This window comes from Theobroma cacao, chromosome 8, assembly GCF_000208745.1.
Source record: "Theobroma cacao cultivar B97-61/B2 chromosome 8, Criollo_cocoa_genome_V2, whole genome shotgun sequence".
Taxonomy (NCBI): domain Eukaryota; kingdom Viridiplantae; phylum Streptophyta; class Magnoliopsida; order Malvales; family Malvaceae; genus Theobroma; species Theobroma cacao.
This window is the reverse complement of record NC_030857.1, coordinates 1,970,125-1,985,546: the sequence shown is the minus strand read 5'-3', so window position 1 is coordinate 1,985,546 and position 15,422 is coordinate 1,970,125. Positions and strand designations below refer to the sequence as shown.

Sequence of the window (15,422 nt, the reverse complement as noted above, 5' to 3'; positions counted from 1 at the left end):
TAAATCCTGTATCTTCAGTAAGCTTAAATCCGGGATTTTCAGTAAGCTAGCTAATCAGAGGGTTTTTTTTTGAAAAATAAGCTAATCAGAGGTTAAGCTTGTAAGGAAGAAGGGTTCCTCAATGAAATGTCTAATACTCGATTTTTACCTCAAATAAAAGTGGAATAGAACTAGATACATTAACAGGTACATCATTGTAGATTTGCTGTTGCTGTTTTAAACAAGAAACCCAAAGGAAACCATCGAAGTAACTAGAGAAACCAAGACAACACCTTGAATGCAAGCGTTCTCCTTTGAAACCCCATTATCAAAAGCAGCGTTTTCCACTGAGCCCTGTTGGTTAGTAGCCCCAAAAGGCTGATAATTTGAGAATGGCTGATTCAATCCGGAGTAAGGCTGGTTTACTGTAGAATATGGCTGATTATAGCCTGACAGAGGCTGGTTGATGCTCTGTTGCGGATAGTTAGGCTCTTGTTGCCGTTGGTAACCCGTCTGAGATTGCTGCCCTTGGTTGCCATTGCCAACAGGTTTGGCAAATGGAATTTTGTTAATAGGGGCATCATTGGGAGGGGAAGGGAGCAATGGAGCATTATTCCCTTCAGTTTGGGGGACGCCAGAAGGAGCTTGCTGCTGGTTTGTAGTTGTTTCCGTCGTGCCTGCTGGAGGTATAGATTGTCCCGGGCAAATTGAGAAAGAGAGTACTACAAGAAAGAAAAGGAGGCATGATTTTTGGGTCTTTAAGATCTCCATTCTTGTGATAACATGGGCTATTATGAATTTTGATGCTCTAGGATGGCATTATATAGAGAATCGAATTTATCTTAACTTGACATTTAAAATTGAAATTGGAGCAGTTGGAACTTGGAACTATGAATGTAAACAGAGAAAAATATGGAGCTGGAAAGATCATCACATTCTAATACGAGGTGAATGCTATTTCTTTAATTATTCTCATCTTAATATAACAGATACAGCCGTACAGACACAACTCTTTGAATAGGTAAAACATACTGCCACCTCAGATGGGAGTAGATGGAAGTTTGGTTTCAGGTATGCAAGATGGCAAAGAATTAGAACAAGAACAAAGTGCTTTTCCTGGTGGTAAGAGATTAGAATTTGAAAAAAGTTACTGAGTGTAGTAGGACAAACCAATTCAAAAGTAGTTAACTAGTTTCACTGTTTGATATAATAATGTCTTGGAGATTTCCTATATCAAGCGTCGAAAATAGTTGCAAATGTTCAAAAGAGATTCTGGTACCCTTTGGGTGGAAGAAGCTGTGTGCCAAAGCTGCAGTTCTCCAGAGGATAAATCAACAATGGGTCACCACTAACCTCTAGCCAAGAACTCAGAGATAATGCTAACATCATTTCACATAAAATTACCACCATATATTATGTACATTATAAAATAAATCTCACAGGATGACATATACAATAGAATGTGAAGAATGAGATATAGAGACATGAAATGAATCTTAAAGATTAGACAAAATGGCTAGGGGTGAAATTTTGAATGTGACTCTCAAGTTGCAAGATCTAAACCATCCATGACATCCAATCTATTTGTTTGTGGATCTTTCAAAATCTTTCCTGCCCTAAAACTCCTATCAGGAGAGTTCCCAGCACTCCTACTTAATGCCCACATTTTGACCCCTTTGTTTTTGCCTAAAGGAAATTCCTGACTTTTGCTAATTCCTGGAATCAATCTCCTCGCAGTCACCTTCTTTAACAAGTTTCTGTCTTCTTCAGAAAGTTCAATCCTGTGGGGTTTGGTTCCCCCATTGAAGGATAGAAATCGCCGCATGTTGGAGTGATAAACCAGACCTTTATAAGTAGGAGATCGAACTGGCTGAGGCCTGAAGCCGTGATCTCTTTGCTTTACTAAACAGATCAAGTGATGAAGCCATTGCACCAATTCAAGGATGTATGCATCTGTTTTCTGTTTATCTGCATGATAAAGTGTCTGAAGGCGGGTGAGGTTACTATTTGTGGATGCGCTTCTTCCAAATTCGTTGCTGTCAGACAAGAACAAACACCAGGAAACCTCATTGTTATTATGTTATACCAAAATCAGTAACTCTTAAACGTTTAGATGGACTTGCATGTGACCATTTGCACAGAAAGATGAAGAAAAAGCCATGACTAACCCAGTGTTTGCCCATTCTCCAACCCATCCAAAACCTTGATGTGCTCTGTTGCAAATTGTATCAAAGGAAAAACAAAGAAGCAAATATACTTAGTAATGACATAAAAGAAAGGAAAGAACGTTTTTTTGGCTTAAATCAAACCTAAATTAGTTTAACTTACTTGGTCGTGTTTGTGGCAACTGGAACAAGCCACTGCAGTGTCTTTTCCATCTCATCTTTGACCTGTGAAATTGAGCGCTGCAGAAAAAGCAAGCAATTAGAGATAATGTTAATCATGCGAACAAGCATAAAAGAAAAAAAAAACTATGAATTCAACAAATGAAAATCGAAATTGTATTTAAGTATATCACAACTAAACTATACCTCTTCCTTGGTGTCAATGGACTGTAATCGGGACCTTAAAGCTTTCTTAACAGAGGGTGGCAATCCATGGTATAAAGTGTCCCTGATATTAGGTGGAAGGGAGGCTGGGCGACCTGCCTATAACATATATATTCAATTTAATTCAATCTGTCAAAGCTACACTGCAAGTAAAAAGGAGGTAACATGCAATTGACAGAAAAGAAAAGAGAAAAATAAGGACATAAGACTTACAATGTTATCAATCTGATGAATCACATTAGCATAGTGTAATGAAAGTCCAGCAACACCTAGTTTTTGAGGATTTTCAGTAGTTTCCTTTCGAACTGATGCTGTGTCTGCCATGAGTTGGAAAATTATATTGATAAGATACAGTGGTAAAAGTAACACACATGATGTTCCCCTCAACAAAATTTGATATGAGTTTGAATCTATATGATTACCTCCAAAGGCTTCAAATATTGCTTGATGCATATAAGTAACAATATCAACAAGCTTCTCCATGATCTGCAATGAAACAAAATTAGAATAAAGAAAGGTTGCATAATTGTTGACTCTCGCCGAAGCCAAAACTGAATGATATCAATCATTTTCTCCATGAGCAAAACAGATTTCATACTATTCAGTTGCTACTGTTGACGGTCATAAAAATCAACCATCACTAACATCGAAAAAAGAAGTATAGCGTGAGATGCATGAGGAAAAGAATACTCCTTTGAAATGCTAAAAGCTTCATGGACAAATGATTTAGGTGAATGAATAACAAAGGGTTCCTTCGAGAACACCTCTGAGAGTATCTGTTCAGCAATTATAACAAGCAGCTCATAGTTATATACCTCCTCCAAAGTTCTAGACCAAAGAGATTTCTTTTTCAAACTCCTTACAAGCTTTCTTTGTTGTTTTAGCTCACTTTGTAAAATCATGAGATTTTCTCCTACAATTCAAAAGGATTAGCTGTTAATAGACTAGCTGCACTCCAGGTTAGCAGCTCCTTAGCAAATATCAGAAACACAGCAAAAAAAATGAGGGAATGAACAACTTGAAGCTGTTAATAAGAGAAACTCAACCACAATAATTTTTCCAGAGAAAAGTTGAGTGAATGATGTACAATTTAGTAACAACATCTTGCAAGTGAGAAGGAAAAAGGAGCACCAGAGCAGACTACAGGCTTTAGTGCCTAGAATGAACAACTAATGACAGATGCCATGAGAGATAAACCCCTATTATCAAATATAATAATATTCATTCCTAAGTTAGCATATATAAAGAATTTTGGATTGGTAAGTTTCATTTTGATGTAATGGTACATCACCCAAAATTTATAACATCAGGTGGTGTAAAATGTTGCTACCTAATTGGCAATGTATTGAATTTCTGCATACAGCCATAGACACATAAAAGAAAGTTTTGGAAAGAGAAAAGGATCGTCCATGACTAACCTCTTTTAGGGAGATTTAAGGACTCCACTTCTTCCAGCTTTCGCCTATAATCTTCATCAAATCTGTCTAGAGCATTCAACTCATGGTATAATTCCTACACATGTAAGATACATTAGATTCTTGAAGTAGAATATGCAGACTAAAAACTTTTCAAGATCAAAACCAATATACAGCTATGTATCATTCACATGGATGGACAACTCTGATGTTACAGCTTGAACATAACACGCAGTGCAAACAAGGGTGCTTAAAAAATTTCAAAGGCATCATACAAGCTTATTAAAAAGGAGGGACTTGAGATTCCATTTAAGTGCAATGCTTTAATTCAAACAAGATAATTCAACATTGTTTTCAGGCTGAATATGCCATGGCATCCCACACCATTCATTCAACAGAAGCATCCAAAAAATACACAATGTATGAGCAACATAGCAAATAGAGGGGAAAAGCTCACAACTAAAGGAGGATAAACTTACAGAGGTATGCTGAGCCAGAGTAGTTAGTTCTTGCATTGTCATTTCTGCCTCAGTTCTAGCTTGTTTATGAAATGAATTGTCGATATCTAGTCTGACAGGTTGCGACAATATATCTCGCCGTTAGTAAACATCAGCAAATGAAAGCTGAAAAGTAATGCTACCAAAAATCTACCTTACTTTGAAAAGTATCGGCCAAGGTTATGCCATTGTGGATCTTTACATAGATCTCCAAACCTAATTACTTCACGTGAAAAAACATCCAATTCATCCCTAGATATGCCAAAGGATAAACTGTTATAATAAGAGATTTAAAGTGCAAGAACTAACACATCATCCCCTGCATAGAGGAAACTTCAAAGCACATGATAAAACCAACCATTTTCTCAAGCACTTAACCTACCTCTTGTCAGCCGCAGCAATGCTTAGCAACTCCTTCATATTTGTAGAAACTAGCTTTTGTACTCCGTCTGAATGTAAGACATCCTTTTTCAGGAATTGGATGTTTTCTTCCGAAAATGACTGCAACAAAATTGCTCCTTTAGCTATTGTATTAGCCACTTCGAATGCCAATATAGATATCCGATTCCCTCTAGAAGCCAGGCCAGTTACAAAGCCACTTCCGGCATTCAAATTTGACATGCTGCTTCCAAGTGTATCTAAAACGTCGACTGCCCTCTCTAGGCCCATAATGCCAGCTCTTCCTAGAAACGAGCTTCTATGAGAAACCTACCAAATAGAAAATATACAGCATGAAGTAAGAAACTTAACATTTTACTTCAAGCCATGATTCTTCACAGAAACAGGGATTCTCAGTGATAAAAGTCCAAAATGAAATGGAACTCTAATGGAGATAACAATCCCACAGGCTGCCAAATGTTCAAATTCTAGCTGATATGATCTTATATGCTAGACAACATCATGAATGTTTCTGTTCTGTCATCAACATTGTTTCTTCGAAACTGAACCTTTGTCCATCAACTGCCCTTCCAGTCAAATTTTACATCAGCGCAATGCCACATGATCTTGAGTTTTCCAATTTCTGTTGTGCTCCAACCTTGGAAGATCATTACAACTACAAAACAAATATGGTTAAACAAAGCAATATACCTTGGAAGCTGCTGTCCTGGCGGGTGTTGATGGCTTCAATTCCCGGGAAAATTGCAATCCAAAGTCACCAGAATCGTGCCTTTGCCGCGTTTTGTCAAAACCATCGCCACTGGTATAGGAATGAGGATTTGAATTACCTTTTTGCTTCCCAAAGCTCTTTTTTGACTTGAGCTTCCCTGAAAACCCTGTAGTAGTCTTCTGTTCAAGCTGTATACTCCGCTCCCTTGTTCCACCAGAACAAACACCTCCCATTTTTCTTCCGAGACTTAAAATTTATCTCAAACAATAGCCCAATATATACCTAAACGAAGAATTTTACTGAAACAAAAAGAAGGGATAAAAACAAAAACAGAACCAGCGTTAGCCCAGGCTCTTTTGGATAAGAAGTAAAATTTGTGAACCAAAAAAGGGGAAAAAAATAAAAGGAAATTTGCAATCAAAGATTTTCCATTTAAAAGCCTGATAGAAACTAAATTCAACACTTAGAATTGTCTGCAACTACTTAAAAAGAACAGAAAAGTTTCATTCTGTACAGGGAAAGAACCGGATTCATTCGTCTTTTTACCAACCAAACGTAAAATCAATCCAAAAAGAGCAAAAAGACATGGAAAAAAAAAACGTTTTTGAAGTAGATAATTCTACAATCACAAGATGATATGAAACAACAGACAAAACAAACATCAAACCTGCGAATCAGACAGGCTGAAATTCAGGGTGACGAACTGCAGAAGAAAGAAAATGGACTGAGTCAAGTTAGTTACAGTGCAAGGAGGAGGCTGAAAAGAATGAAAAAAAAAGAGAAGAAGAATACAATATGGCAATAAATATGTTGCATTGACCAAAGTAACAAGGCATGCTGTTTTTATTTTCCTTACGATTGAAAAGACGCGTAATTAAGCTTCAGGCAATGGGATGGAAATCTCGTGGTGTTTATGGGGGGATTTGTTTGACTGAATTGAATTTGGAAATGTGCCAAAATAATAAGAAGAGAGATACGACTATTCTCACTCTTCTTCTGAAATTAGACTTTTAGCATGAAACATGCCATCTTGCGAAGCAGGGGAACCCAACACATTCAACTCCCGCCCACCGTGTCTGGTTACGCCACATTGTCTGTTTTGCCCTTTTCTCAAAAAATAAAACAAAATCCAGAATAAATGATTTCTAATTTTAGTAAGCAACGAACAAGAATGAGATAATTTCGATGTTGCAAGCAATTGAGGCTAAGGATAAATCTTAGACGGTAGATATTCGAAACGATTGATTAATAATTAGAACTGAATTGATAAACCGATAAATTTATAAATTTGGTTAATGGTAAACTTGCTTTTATCTTTCGTAATATTTATTTTTCATTAATCTCACGAAAATTAAAATAAAATTATGATTTTGATATATTTTTAAATTTATAATATGAAAAACAGAATATTAAATTTTAAATGTATAAATTCTAAAATTTTTTTAAAAAATAAGTTAAAAAAATTGTCAAAACAAAGATTAAAAAATATTAACCATGAATTAAATGATGTATGAAACCAGAAATGTGAAAAATAAGGTAAAGCACTCAAAGATAGAAACTTAAAAAACATAAAACTGCGAGTTGCAATGAGAGATTCATGGGATGCCAATTTTGATGTTTGTTGAGCCATCAATGTGACTTGAACTTCAAAACATGCAACTTCCTTGCTTTTTTTTGCTTGTTTTATGCAAATTAAATGTATCCCAAATCCTTTGACAACACCATGTTTTAAAATGTCAACACGAAGTAGATAAACAAAGGACATAAAGCCGGTGTGACTTCAATCTTCAGTTTCAATGTCGACTACTCATAGTAGTCGGCAAATAAATTATTAAAATAATAATAAAAAACCTTCCATTTATTATATTAAAAAAAATTTACAATAATTACAAAAAAACTAGTAAAACCAATACTGAGAATAGTTGTATTATTTTTTAAACGATAAGACGAACTTAACAATACACATCTGCCACGGGTACCTTTCTTACATTAAAAACGGATTGATTCAGTCCTACCGGGCATTGTCAAGTCTGCAACATGCTCTTCTATCGATTTTATCCAAAAAAAAATTTTGTTAGTCTTTTGATTTAGGTAGAATATTATGATTCGGATTTAAAATTTTTATCTTGATAATTAAATGTCATTGACTTCTACGAATTAATAATAAAGATATGTATGTACATGTAAAAATAAAAAAAAAGTCAAAAACGTAATTAATCGTTTATTTCAGTTCAATATGGATTTTGACTGAAACTTAGAATTTGATGCTATAGTAAAATATAATTTATAGGTGAAAAAGAGATTATGATATAACATATGATCTGTACCAGTTGCTTGAAAGGTTTACTTTGTTTTTGAGAGAGTTTTCTTTCAAGGGAATTTATTTGACTTGATTATATTAGGAGAAGGAAAATTATACTTGGACAGGGACCTTGTATGTATATTCTGACTTTTCAATAATGAAATTGTAATTTTGGGAAAAACAACAAAGACGACCAGTCAAAACTCAAAGGGGGCCGTTGGATCAATCAAGGGCAGTGATGTCATGTAAGGAAACTGTAATAAGACAAGGAATCGCTGCCATTTGGTGGAAAAAGGAAATGGACTGTATAAATATGAAAAAATCAGAGAGTTCTGTCCACGTGGGTGTTTTCTATTGGTGATTTGCTCCCAGGCTCCGATTCGGATGCCACCGTCGCTCCTCACCACCACGAAGAATATTCCATCTAGATCTTTTGCAAACTACAACTCACATGGTCCCCCGCCCCCCCCCATTGACTTGAGAATTTGACCTTCGTTGACGGTGTAATTTTCTGATGAAATTTACATGGATTAATTTTTAATTAATTGTTATTTGCATATAAAAATGATAATTAATTTGTATAAAATAAACATTGGTGGCTTTTTTTTTTTTCTGTTATTAATTTGGAAGTAGGGTGAAAAAATATATATAAAAAGGAAAAACAGAATGGAGTGATCTTTTTGAGTTCGGGGACTTTTCTAGTCGGAGATTCTAAAGGAAAAGTCTTACTTTGCTGCTAACGGGTGGACGCAGCGTACCCCCAAATGAAGATTCATTGGATTCTAAATCCTTGACGACTTTAGCCATAAGGAGTTGGAGGTAGGCGATTCAACTTGAATGGCACGTGAATGAAGCTTTGGTTATTCTCTTGATGATGGGCTCTTAGCTGGATTAGTCTTATCTAACAGAATGTTGGCTGCTGGCCTTTTTTTTTAGGGTCGGGTAGAATTTGGTTGAAATCAATTGACTTTGATTAATTTGATTCGGTTATTTTGATTTTAATTTTATATCAATTAGGAATATCTATTTATTTGGTGAGTTTTTGGTATTTAAAATTTACAATCGAAATAATTGAACAAATTAGTTATTAAAAATATACTTTTTAAATATATATTATTATTTTAATATTTTTAGTAATAATATCTTTGAAAATTTAAATTTATCTTGATCAGAATGTGAAGATGAATAATTTTCTTTATTTTCTTTGAAAGTGTTATTGAAAATGTGCTTGGATATGGTTAAATCGAATACACATCTTAGTCGCTTCCTCTTCTATTTTATCCATTTTATCCTCTTTGAAAATTTTCCGTAGTAGTAGTACTTTATGAATTTCGCATGTGCATGGCTACTCCTATTATTGTCAATATGTTACAAGTCCATTATATTACACAAGAATTATTCAAACAGTGAAAATTGAAATAAAATAAACTTGCTTCAACTTATGTTTTCATTTTTTATATGGATAGGTCATATTATATATCTCGAAAATAGTATTAACTGACCACATAAAGCACAAATGAGATAAACTAAATGGAAACACTTGATTACTATTATTAGTTCTTTTTGGTCTTAATCCAAATTGTGATAAACATACATACGAAACTTTGTTCTATATATAAAAAAAGGTAATCGATTTCAAATTTTCTTATATAATATCTTATAAGTTATTTATTTTTTCAATTAATACTTAATGAATAATTTTTATTTTCATAAAACATTAAATTAAATCAGGTTTGATTTGTAAAGATAAATTATTTCCAAGGAAATGTTTTTTCTCGATGACAGGCCAAAGTTTAAGTTAGTTTTTAATAAAAGAATTAATCCGGCATGGGAAAATTAGTACATACGAGATTGACCAAATATCCCACATTGTATCATCGCAAGGCACTCAGAATGAAAAGGACTTTAATTAGTAGTTTACGATTTCAAAGATCGACCGATCTCAATCTGTATGTTAAAAATATCCTCATCGCGCCTATCAAACGAAAACGAATCCATAACCCAGAATCTAAATTAAGTATTTTGAGAGTATTGAGTATCATCAAGCTCTCGATCAAATCCAGCAGCGAAAAATACAGTTTCGTTTTTTAGAAAAGAGAAAAGGATTCGATTAAGAACATGGAAGGAAAAGGGAAACCATCAGAAACATTGGATCAATGCATCAGGCAGACACATCGAGGTGTCTCAGACGACCGTCGTGAGAAATTTTAATCCAATCTCATCATCTGATTTCTCTTTTCGCTTCCGCTGCTTTCAAAACTAACAGAAAGAAGAAAAACAGAAACACATTCGCAGAAAAGAAGAGATAAGAGATTGCGAATGATGAATCGTTTCGCGGCCGTCACGGATGCCTTCCGTTTTGATGTTGTAGGTTGAAAGGTGGCTGTTTGGGAGGTCTATTTAAAGGGCGACGACTTTGATTTAGGGCTTTCGCTCGTTTTTTTTACTGACGGTTCTACCCCTATCAGGTTTGGGCCTGGGGCCTGGGGCCTGGGCTGTTAAGAAACGACGTCGGATCAAATTTGGATTTAAGTTGAATAGTCCGACGTCGTTCTACTGATTAAAAACAAGTAATAACATATTGACATCCTGATCTTTGAACTTACGACTCAACATTAACGGATTCACCGGTCACTGCCTCGTTTTCCGTCTCGGTCGACCAGTAGATCGCCGGCGAGTAATTTGGATGCCCATCGACGCAAAATTGTCGGTTTAAGCAGTATCAAAGCAAGAAGCTTCAGAATCGATCTCTTTTAGAGTTTAGGAGTCAGGCATGTCGTTCGATGGCTTCCCTCCTTTTATTTCTGCCCAGCTCCATTACCTCCTCAATCATTTTCCTGACAAAATCAAGGTAATTCCATCTAACCCTATCCCCCGCTTCTTTTGTTCTTTTTTCAAATTTTCTTTTCAGTTTAATTATTAGATATTTCCATCAAATTTCTCATTTCAATTAACGACATTGCTTTGATTCAGTACTAGGGTTCCATTATCTATCCTCTGTACTTTTACCCGATAAAGAATAGTAGCATTTTCATTATCTCTTATAATTTGCTTTGCAGGTTGAGCAAGTGTTGTCTGGTGGCAAATCCTACACCGGGGGCCTCGATCGGTTCACATTGCTTATTCCATATTGCTTAGACCATATCAAATGTTAGTGGGATTTTTTATTGCGACTTGAAAGATTTGTAATTAAATATTTTTGCTTATTTGCTGGTCTTTTACTCATAATCTGTTTACATTGATCCAGGGGATGTTATATACAATGCGGAGTTTCCACTGTCTCCGCCCGATATCATATTTGGACCCGACGATGAGGACTTTCACCCTTTACACGCGACTGGTGGTGAAGGTGAGGGGGACTTGAAGTCACGGACTCGGAGTGTTTTGTCTGATTGGAACAATAAAGACCCGACCAGGCTGCTAGCTTTAATTCAGGAATTGAGGTTAGGCTGGGTCTTTAGCGGTAGTTGCTATTTTAATGGAAATCAAAATCTTTTATGGTTGTGGGAAAAAAGTAAAGAAATTTATGGTTCCTTTTTATTGTCATAGAGATCAATATATGTCCTACCAGAGGAAACGCGTTGGAGAAGTGGATGATGATAGGTTGAAATTTGAGATTAGCACTATTTTGTCACGAGAGGTAATCTTTTGGCATATAAATTTGGTTTATGATGAAGAAAGATTTGAAGATCCTGCTCTGTGTTGTTTTCTTAGCCTGAATTGCATTACCATTATCTTACATATGTTACCCATTATATACATGTCTTTATCCTCCACTTCATTTCCATTTTCTGTGCATGTCTATTCCCGTATGAACAAACTGAGAGGCAAAAATTTGGCCATCACATAATTGCATCTTGACTTTTTAGTATCTTTAGTCACTATCAAGTTACTATGCAGTCATTGATGTCAATGGTGCAAAATTTTAAAGTTTGATGGTCTGAATCTATTCCTTGTGTTTTTCATGTAGTGTTAGCTTTCTTTGCTGTTTTCCAGTGTTGATGCTCTTCATTTTTGTGAAACGTGTGCACTTGTAAGCCAAACTAATTGATTAGTGCCTTAACTCTATCTTTTCCAACTCTTGACTGTGCTGCAGGGAATTGAAATGCATATTAGTTCAGGTGCTGAAAAGGTATTCCTTTAAAGGAGTATGCTTTTTGTGAGTGGATTGCTAATGTGCTTATAATGTTAATTGGTTTTTAATTAAATCCATGGTCTATATGCCTTTGAATTTTAGCGTAGCCAGAAGAGGTCAAATTTTCTGTGCCTCTAATGGATATGAACATAAACAAAATGGTGCATGCGTGCCCCTGGAGACATCCACAAAAGATATATTTGCAGGTTCTGTTTCCTTCTTTTCCCTCTTATATATATGCGTAATTTAATTCTTAATAAGTAACTTGTACATTATTGCATTGTTCAAATTCTGTCTTCCCCTCTGCCCTCCATTTCTCTCCCACCTCTAATGAAGTTTCTAATGTTGCAGGTTATATATCCTGTTGGAAGAAAGTATGCATCTACCCCTTCGGCACCCCGTTTGAAATTGATGTCGACTATCGAGCTGAGAGTTCTGTTTTCTGTTGATGATGTCAAGCTTCCTCCATGGTTGGATGGAATGTAAGTTATGCACATCATTCTTTCTTCGTCTGTTGCATATCCTAAAAGATACACACTACTTGTGCTGACAAATCTCTGTTGATTTTTACCTTTACATTTGAAGGTGCTTGGCTGAATATCTTCCCCACCTAGAAGAATCTCTTGAGAAACAGGTTAGCTTCTTTTCTATAATCCAGGATTTACTATGAGTTGGTATATTGAGTGTTTAATAATAGGAGTGCTCTGCAAATGTACTTTGCTCTCCAGGTCCTGGAAGCTGTTTCATTAATTGACATTAGAAGACGCTTTATAGAGGCATTAGCCCCATTGTTTGGAAGACCTTTGGAAGCTGATCCGGTGTGCATTCTTGGCATTAATCTCTCTATATATAAAGCTTTAGAACCTTTAACATTGATTGTTAGTTTGTCATTTCTTTCTTTGGCAGATCTTTTGCAGAAAAGCCACATTTCTTGCATCTTCTGGATCCTTTGTTTTCCTGGTATGATTAGATAATTACTAATTATATCAGTTTGTGTGTGTGTGTTTGTTTACAGTATTTACATTTCTTGCATCTTCTTTCTCTTGGTGTATTAACGTTTGATATTACTGTTACCACAGGTGCACGTTCTTATTTCAACTCAATTTCCTAAGCAGCAGCCAGCTCTGATGCTCCAAAGTTCTCAGGTAATGGTATTTCTTTTCCTAGTATGTAATGTACTCTAGCTATTAAGTGCAATATTAAAATTCCATTTTAAGACAGATTAGAAAAGGGTTTTTGAATGTATCTCAAAGTGAACACGTTATTTGTCCCTATATTGATGATATATCTGCATGAGTTTGGGGATCAAGTAGCTGTAATGATTTTGTGCTGTATCAGTTCCCCAACTGGCTGTGAGAAGCCCAAGGAGCCTTCATCTATTAGATAGAAAAAACATTTCTTTTCTACAGTTGACTAATTAAACAGTCCTTTTGCAAATTGTCTAATCAAATTGGTCGTCTTTGTGACGTACTGTAGCACATATCACCGCAAGGAGTACCAAAACAGTCACCTCTTCTAACAGACTATCCGTGGAGTCCAAGATGGGAAGCATCACAGATGGCTGAGCGGATATAGTGAGTTCTGTTATTGTCTTTGTAGTTCTCAATTAGTTTCCTGTGTTTTTGCTAATGTGGATTGATTTCTTCAGTGATTTCTTGGTGGACGAGTCTCTGAACTTCAAACGGTTCTGTAATGAGTCTCAATCTCAACACTAGTAAGATACGAGGATGCTAAAGTTCCATCTGGTCATGCTTTACTCATTCAAGTGGTGTAAAAATGCTTAATGAAACATTTGGGTAGTTTTCTTTTATACAATCCAGAAATATGGTGCCATTATGGGTTGTGGTGTTTAAAAGCCATTTGATTTGTAGAAAGGAAATACAAAGTTTGTTTTTTACAATGCTTATTTCGCCCTTTTGTACCCAAAAAGAAAAGTTTTTATATATGTTTCGGTTCCTGATGTGAATTATGCTTGAAGAACTTTCGTGTTAGCAAAAATGATAGCAATTGGCAAAACCATCAAAGCGAAATGGATAGCAGATGGAGTTCTTGTCTGGTGATTTCAACTATAAAAGAAGTTGGGGTTTGAAGGCATATGGGCTGAACTTATGTGGTCTTCCTAACTGGGCCATGATCAGAAAACTGTCTAGCAGAAACAAAGCAAAAACTCAGAAAATAATTGAGAATATTAAATTAATAGCTCAAACAACAAGAAGGATAGAGAAATAACCAATACACAAAAGCCTTGTTTCTACATTTACGAAGCTCTCCACGTGACTGGTTATCTTGAAATTTATATGCTTGACACCATTAACCTCAATATAACTAGGCAGCCCAGTTATCTTGATCTTGCGCTTTCTAAAGGTTGCTCTATTTGAAGGGAAAGAAGCCAGCAAGTAACCCTGCGATGGCGTATCGGCCACCAGCAACATATCACCACTGCAAACGTTGCCCAAAGGAACAGGAAGTTTTAGCCTCTTGTGGGAACGAGGAACTTCAAATCTCTGTTTAATCCATGAGGATCCGTTATCGTCATCATCTAGCCGCCACGACTCGAGGACGGACGAAGCATAGTTGTTCTGGTTGTGTCTGCATCCTAGCAAAGCCAGACGCTCTCCAACCCTAGTTAGATTTGGTTCCACATACTGATATTCCCGTAGGGAGTGAAATCATCTGAAACGTTTCACTTGCAACATCAAACCGCACCAGGGATTCTACACCCGGAGCACTCATTCCGAGCCAATATATAAACCCATTGAGGTAAACACCCTGGCTTTTGAAAGGGTACGGGAAAGGAGGAACATGGGCAATCTTCTGCCATGAAAAATGGCATCCCTCTGGTTTCTCATCTTCTTTCCTTGAAGGAGTGTATACCGTATACACAGATCATAAAATTTCGTGCCGGCCTTTTGGATTCCCATGACATGCAAGATTTTGAATACATTGATAGAAGGATCGAATCCAAAAGCATAAGCAGAATAAGACTTGTGAAGAACAGTGTCGACAGATTCATACCTCTTGGAATATATCAAGCTTTTTGGTATAGGTTGAACGCTCCTTGTAGCCGGATTACAGACGAATAAATTTCGACCATTGAAGAAACAAAACAAGCCCTTTACAGAATCTGATACATAGCAATGACAAGGGTTGTTAGGACCCTTGTATCATCCAGGTAGAGTTAGTTGATGAACCGCAGAACCTCCATAGAGGCCTACAGAGAAAAATAGTGCTTCTACCCATCAACGTTGGAGAAAGAAACCAACATGCAGCTGCCGCCGGGCCTAGTCAGGGAGCAAGCAAAGTGCTTGTCGACAACGAGGGATCCTCTACTATGGATTCCCGTTGTTCGCACACTGGTTGGCATTCGAAAAGAGACTTCACAGGAAGTCCCGTCAGTATATCTTCCTCTACATCGTTAGGTAATGAGCAAGCTTCCA

The 15,422-nt window shown here is 36.3% G+C and overlaps 3 protein-coding genes across 4 annotated transcripts; 1 reads left to right on the top strand and 2 right to left on the bottom strand.

Moving 5' to 3' along the window:
- On the bottom strand, positions 217-750 carry LOC18591563. Its single transcript, XM_007017751.2, has one exon. The coding sequence runs from the start codon at positions 748-750 to the stop codon at positions 217-219; it is 534 nt and encodes a 177-aa protein (XP_007017813.1).
- LOC18591562 lies at positions 1,153-6,526 on the bottom strand. Of its 2 annotated transcripts, XM_018126325.1 has the most exons (14): positions 6,405-6,526; positions 6,216-6,251; positions 5,530-5,847; positions 4,823-5,148; positions 4,600-4,692; positions 4,423-4,513; positions 3,947-4,040; positions 3,344-3,441; positions 2,951-3,014; positions 2,742-2,845; positions 2,511-2,627; positions 2,308-2,384; positions 2,148-2,192; positions 1,153-2,015 (listed from the first exon to the last, which is right to left on the bottom strand). In XM_018126325.1, the coding sequence occupies exons 3-14, from the start codon at positions 5,779-5,781 to the stop codon at positions 1,523-1,525; spliced, it is 1,854 nt and encodes a 617-aa protein (XP_017981814.1). In that variant the 5' UTR covers positions 5,782-5,847; positions 6,216-6,251; positions 6,405-6,526; the 3' UTR covers positions 1,153-1,522. The 2 variants fall into 2 exon arrangements, with proteins under 2 accessions (XP_017981814.1, XP_007017812.2); XM_007017750.2 differs by lacking the exon at positions 6,405-6,526 and having other exon boundaries at positions 6,216-6,372.
- LOC18591561 (BRCA1-A complex subunit BRE) lies at positions 10,437-13,891 on the top strand. The gene is made up of 13 exons (XM_007017749.2): positions 10,437-10,701; positions 10,910-11,000; positions 11,098-11,293; positions 11,400-11,490; positions 11,947-11,982; positions 12,093-12,191; positions 12,337-12,467; positions 12,571-12,619; positions 12,714-12,803; positions 12,892-12,945; positions 13,065-13,130; positions 13,462-13,559; positions 13,634-13,891. The coding sequence occupies exons 1-13, from the start codon at positions 10,624-10,626 to the stop codon at positions 13,698-13,700; spliced, it is 1,146 nt and encodes a 381-aa protein (XP_007017811.2). The 5' UTR covers positions 10,437-10,623; the 3' UTR covers positions 13,701-13,891.